This window comes from Lathyrus oleraceus, chromosome 7 (genome assembly GCF_024323335.1).
Source record: "Lathyrus oleraceus cultivar Zhongwan6 chromosome 7, CAAS_Psat_ZW6_1.0, whole genome shotgun sequence".
NCBI classification, from domain to species: Eukaryota; Viridiplantae; Streptophyta; class Magnoliopsida; order Fabales; family Fabaceae; genus Lathyrus; species Lathyrus oleraceus.
This window is the reverse complement of record NC_066585.1, coordinates 442,785,306-442,790,456: the sequence shown is the minus strand read 5'-3', so window position 1 is coordinate 442,790,456 and position 5,151 is coordinate 442,785,306. Positions and strand designations below refer to the sequence as shown.

Below are 5,151 nucleotides of genomic sequence, written 5' to 3'. Positions count from 1 at the left end.
CTCTAACATGCATTAACACCTATATTTTTATTGTCCGACCTCAGATAGTTGTGACTTCTACATAAGTCCAATTATGATTTCTTAATATAGAGCTAAATTTGTCTCTCAAGGCATAACATTCTAGTAAATGAGATTGTAAGTCTCCCATTCTTCATGGTATTGTGTGGGAACTTGACCTTTTTTCCATTCATGAGAGCTAGTGGCATACTTGTTGATTTATCCAAGTTGGAACGCTTCTCATGGATGATGTCTTGGTTCAAGGATCCATACTTGTGAATGAATGGTTGAGTGTTCTCCAAAGAATGACTTAATCAATTAAAACTCATTACTAAAATTTAACTATTCATTGACTAACTTCTTAATTAATTATGTTTTATTTTCAAGTCATTTACTTTATGCAATTTAAATTTCAGTACATTTATCATTCATTGCCATTTACATTTCATGCAACTTGTTTATGTTTCCGTCCTTTTCATTTTGCTCACTTGAGTCATATCTTGTGGTTGTATATATATTGTTTTCTTTGTTTTGATTTTATTTGTGGTCTTAGGACCTTAAAACACCTAATAATAACAAAAACCCTAAAAGACACCCTGGTGGACTGTTGGACTTGATCTGAACTTTTTGACTTAGAATTAGGCAACATTCCCTATGCTAAAGGACTTGGTCAATGCCAATATTTGAGATTGGGCTATCTTTGACTATGCCTTCATCTGATGCAAGACCCTAGGTCCCTTTGATTCATCTGTTACTCTGTCTATGTGCTTAATTGTTATTTTGTTATTAATGCCTATGTCTGATGATTGTTATGAGTTGATCAAGGAACATTTTATCTACTACATTGGAAGATATTGAAGATTACTAGTTATTGGAATGATTGCTTGGATATTATGGCCATCTTTATTTGATGCCTTGGTCTTCATATGATGCTTGGATATTATTCATTTCTTATTGCTTGTTGATTCTCAAAGTCCAAAGGAAAATGGGTTTCTATATGATATTCTTGTTTATTGGATTGCATCCCATTGGTCAGATCTTTTCAACTCTTAACTTTTAATTTTTTCCTAGGGTAGTCTCTTCATCTCCTCCCACTTCTTTAATTTCAAAAATGTCCCCCTCTTTTCAAAAAACTTCCTTTGCTTGTGATTTCAAACTTAGACATATTTAAATGAGTAGAAACTTTGGCTTTATGCCATTGAATTTTTCAAGCTTTTTCTTAAATCAATCTTGTAAAAAAACTTAACCGTATTGACTTAAATTTCAAAAATACAAAAAGAATTACAACCCCATTCAAATTTTTGGCCTTTTGTGCCTTTTCATCTAATTTTTTGTTAAAATCAATTCACCAACTTCTTTGAAAATTTTACCACGAACTACGGGGTTTTGATCCCTCATTTTTATGTTGGTACGCAGGCATTAGATCGAAAGTCTTATCAAACACAAAAATATAATTAATGAATTCTTTTCTCATATATCCACTCTATATTTGATCAAACATCATTTATACTAAAAAAATATACACACAAAAAGGGCTCCCTAGGAGTACCTAGGACACTTCGGGTGCTAACACCTTCCCTCTGTGTAACCAACCCCCTTACATGTAATCTCTGGCATTTTATTAGTTTTGATTTGAAAACTTCTTATCTTTGGGTTTTGTTCGTACTTTTCCCTTTTCCTTCGAAAACAATAAAAGTGCGGTGGTGACTCTGGTTTTACTGACGTCAAGCATATCCATAGTTTGATGGTCATGAATTTCCCGCTACACTATAACACCAAATTAAACCTAGACGTTGCAGTTAACGGCGCTATAATGGATAAACCATATGAAGAGGCTTATCAACTTATTGAAAATATGGCACAAAATCACTACCAGTGGGGAGGAGAGCGCACTTCTATAGAGAAGCCTCAACTAAAAGGAGGTATGTGCGGAGTCAGTGGCATAGATCACGTCAATGCTAAGGTAGACTCCCTGACCCAAAAGATTGAAAGTTTAGATAATCAAAACAAAATGTTGAAAACCCAGATTTCTCAAGTAGCCCAACAACAAGCAACTAACGCAACCCCATATAGATCCTTCCCTGGTCAAGCATAACCTAACCCGAAGGGTCAAGCTAATGCCATCACACTACGAAGTGGGATGGAGATAAACAGACTCATTGATCCCAAAACACAAATTCCACCGATGGCTCAGAAAAATGACCAATCTGATAAACCAGAGGAAAAAGATGAAATCAAAGAGGAAGTTGAGAAGGGGAAACCATACGTTCCTACACCACCATATAAACCACCAATCCCTTACCCTCAAAGACTAGCTAAGTCCAAAACCGAAGGAAAATTCAGGAAGTTCGTTGAACTCTTGAAATAGCTTAATATTACCATCCCTTTCACCGAAGCCATCACAAAAATGCCCTCATATGCCAAGTTCCTAAAAGAAATCTTATCTAATAAGAAGAAACTTGAGGACGATGAGAGAGTGACACTTAATGCAGAGTGTAGTGCTATCATTCAAAATAACATGCCACCTAAACTAAAAGATCCTGGTAGGTTTTCCATACCTGTGTGATAGGGAAATTTGTAATAGACAAAGCCCTCTATGATCTAGGAGCTAGTATGAGTTTGATGCCCCTTTATATCTGCGAATGACTCAAATTGGGAGAGTTAAGACCAACGAGAATGTCTCTCCAACTAGCAGATCGTTCTGTTAAGTATCCCATAGGAATTCTAGAGAACATTCCCGTCCAAGTCGGTCAATTCTTTATCCCTACTGATTTCATAATAATGGACATCAAAGAAGATTCTAACATCCCAATTATCTTAGGAAGACCCTTCCTAGCAATTGTTGGTGCCATTATAGATGTGAAACGAGGAAAAATGACTTTTGAAGTGGGAGAGGAGAAAATTGAATTCATTTTATCGCAATTTCTAAAAGCATCTGCCATGGGCGACACGTGTTAATTCATGGACATCATTGATGAGTGCATCGAAGAAATAAAAATGGAACCATCCGAGGATACTGAAATCCTAGAAATCCCAGCACCACCCATTCTTGAGGATGAGCAATGGAAAGAACCTTCCATAGATGACAATCTAAGGGAATGTCTAGCATTAACTCCAAATCCTATGCCATGCTCGAAGAAACCATCTATAGAACTTAAATCACTACCGAAAAATCTAAGGTATGAATTCCTAGACATAGAGCTTGAGCAACCAGTTATAATCAACTCTGATCTAGGACAGATAGAAACTGAAAAACGATTACATGTCTTAATGAAATACCCTAATGCCTTAGGCTACAACATCTCATACTTAAGAGGAATTAGTCCTTCTTTGTGCATGCATCGCATTATGCTGGAGGAAGACTCGAGAACCTCTAGAGAACACCAGAGGTGACTAAACCCGATTATTAACGATGTAGTAAGAAAGGAAGTGTTGAAATTATTAGAGGAAGGTATTATATATCCCATATCTGATAGTAAATGGGTTAGCCCAGTACATGTGGTACGCAAGAAAGGAGGTGTTACGGTTGTCGATAACGAAAAGGGTGACAATCTAGCTAAACATGTAGTAACTGGATGGAGAATGTGCATCGATTATAGAAAATTAAACAAAGTTACTCCCAAGGATCGCTTTCCCTTGCCTTTTATCGACCAAATGCTGGAACGATTATCTAAACATTCCCATTTTTGTTATCTAGATGGTTACTCAGGATTCTTTCAAATTCCTATCCATCCTGATGGCCAAGAAAATACCACTTTCACATGTCCTTATGGTACATTTTCCTATCGACGAATGTCGTTTGGACTTTGTAACGCTCTCGCGACATTTCAAAGATGCATGATGTCAATTTTCGCTGACTATATAGACGACATCATGGAGGTATAGATGGATGATTTTTCCATATGTTGGCAGAGTTTTGAAGGGTGTCTAACAAACTTGGAAATGGTACTTGATAGATGTGTAAAGGTTAATCTCGTGCTAAATTGGGAGAAATGCCATTTCATGGTTAGACAAGGGATAATACTTTGACACATAATGTTCAATAAGGGGATTGAAGTCTAAAAAGAAAAAATAGAAGTTTTAGAAAACCTTCAACCCCCGAAAACAGTTAGCAAAATACGAAGCTTCTTAGGATACATCGGTTTTTACCAACGGTTTATTAAAGATTTCTCTAAAGAAACCAAACCATTAACTAACTTGTTAATGAAAGATGCGGAATTCGTCTTTGACTAAAAATGTCTTCCACGACTTGAAACATTACTACTAGGATGAGCCCCTTCTCTTCAAAAGAGGCGCCAATGGTATCTTTCTTCGCTGCGTCCCAGAGGAGGAAGTCGACAACATCATACATCATTGCCACGTTGCACCCTATCAGGGGCATGCAAGCACCTCAAAAACTTATGCAAAGATTTTACAATTCGGCTTCTTCTGGCCTAATATGTGGAAAGATGTCCACTCCGCAATTATAAATTGCGACCGGTGCCAACGCACTGGAAAAATCTCTAGACGCGATGAGATGCCTCTGAAAGGTATATTAGAAGTAGAAGTTTTTGATGTGTGGGGCATTGACTTTATGGGCCCATTTCCATCCTCTTTTGATAACAAATACATACTCGTCACCATCGACTATGTGTCAAACTGGATTGAAGCAATAAATTCACCTACAAACAATGTGCGAGTTGTGATTAAGCTCTTTAAGAATCAAATCTTCCCTAGATTTGGTGTGTCGAGACTCGTCATAGCGACGAAGGATACCATTTCATTTCCAAAATCTTCAAGAAATTATTGCTCAAATATGGAGTTAGACACTGAATAGGAACACCCTACCATCCATGAACAAGTGGCCAGGTTGAAATTTTTAATAGGGAAATTAAAAAAATACTAGAAAAAAAAGTTGCGACTTCTCGCAAGGGTTGGTCCTCCAAGCTTCATGAAGCTCTATGGGCATATCAAACAGCCTATAAGACTCCCATAGGAACCACACCGTTTAAACTAATATATGGTAAGTCTTGTCATATGCCGATTGAATTAGAGCATAAAGCTTATTGAGCCATTAAGGCCCTAAACATGGATTATGCAACTACAAGTGAAAAACGAGTCTTAGAAATACATGAACCCGAGGAAATAAGATTGGACGCTTACGAGAACGCCAAA

General features: G+C 37.0%; 1 protein-coding gene across 1 annotated transcript; it reads left to right on the top strand.

The window, feature by feature from the left end:
• Window positions 1-2,404: 2,404 nt before the first annotated feature.
• LOC127104254 (uncharacterized) lies at window positions 2,405-2,955 on the top strand. The gene is made up of 2 exons (XM_051041446.1): window positions 2,405-2,540; window positions 2,657-2,955. Exons 1-2 carry the CDS (start codon window positions 2,405-2,407, stop codon window positions 2,953-2,955), a joined length of 435 nt encoding a protein of 144 aa, XP_050897403.1.
• Window positions 2,956-5,151: the final 2,196 nt, after the last annotated feature.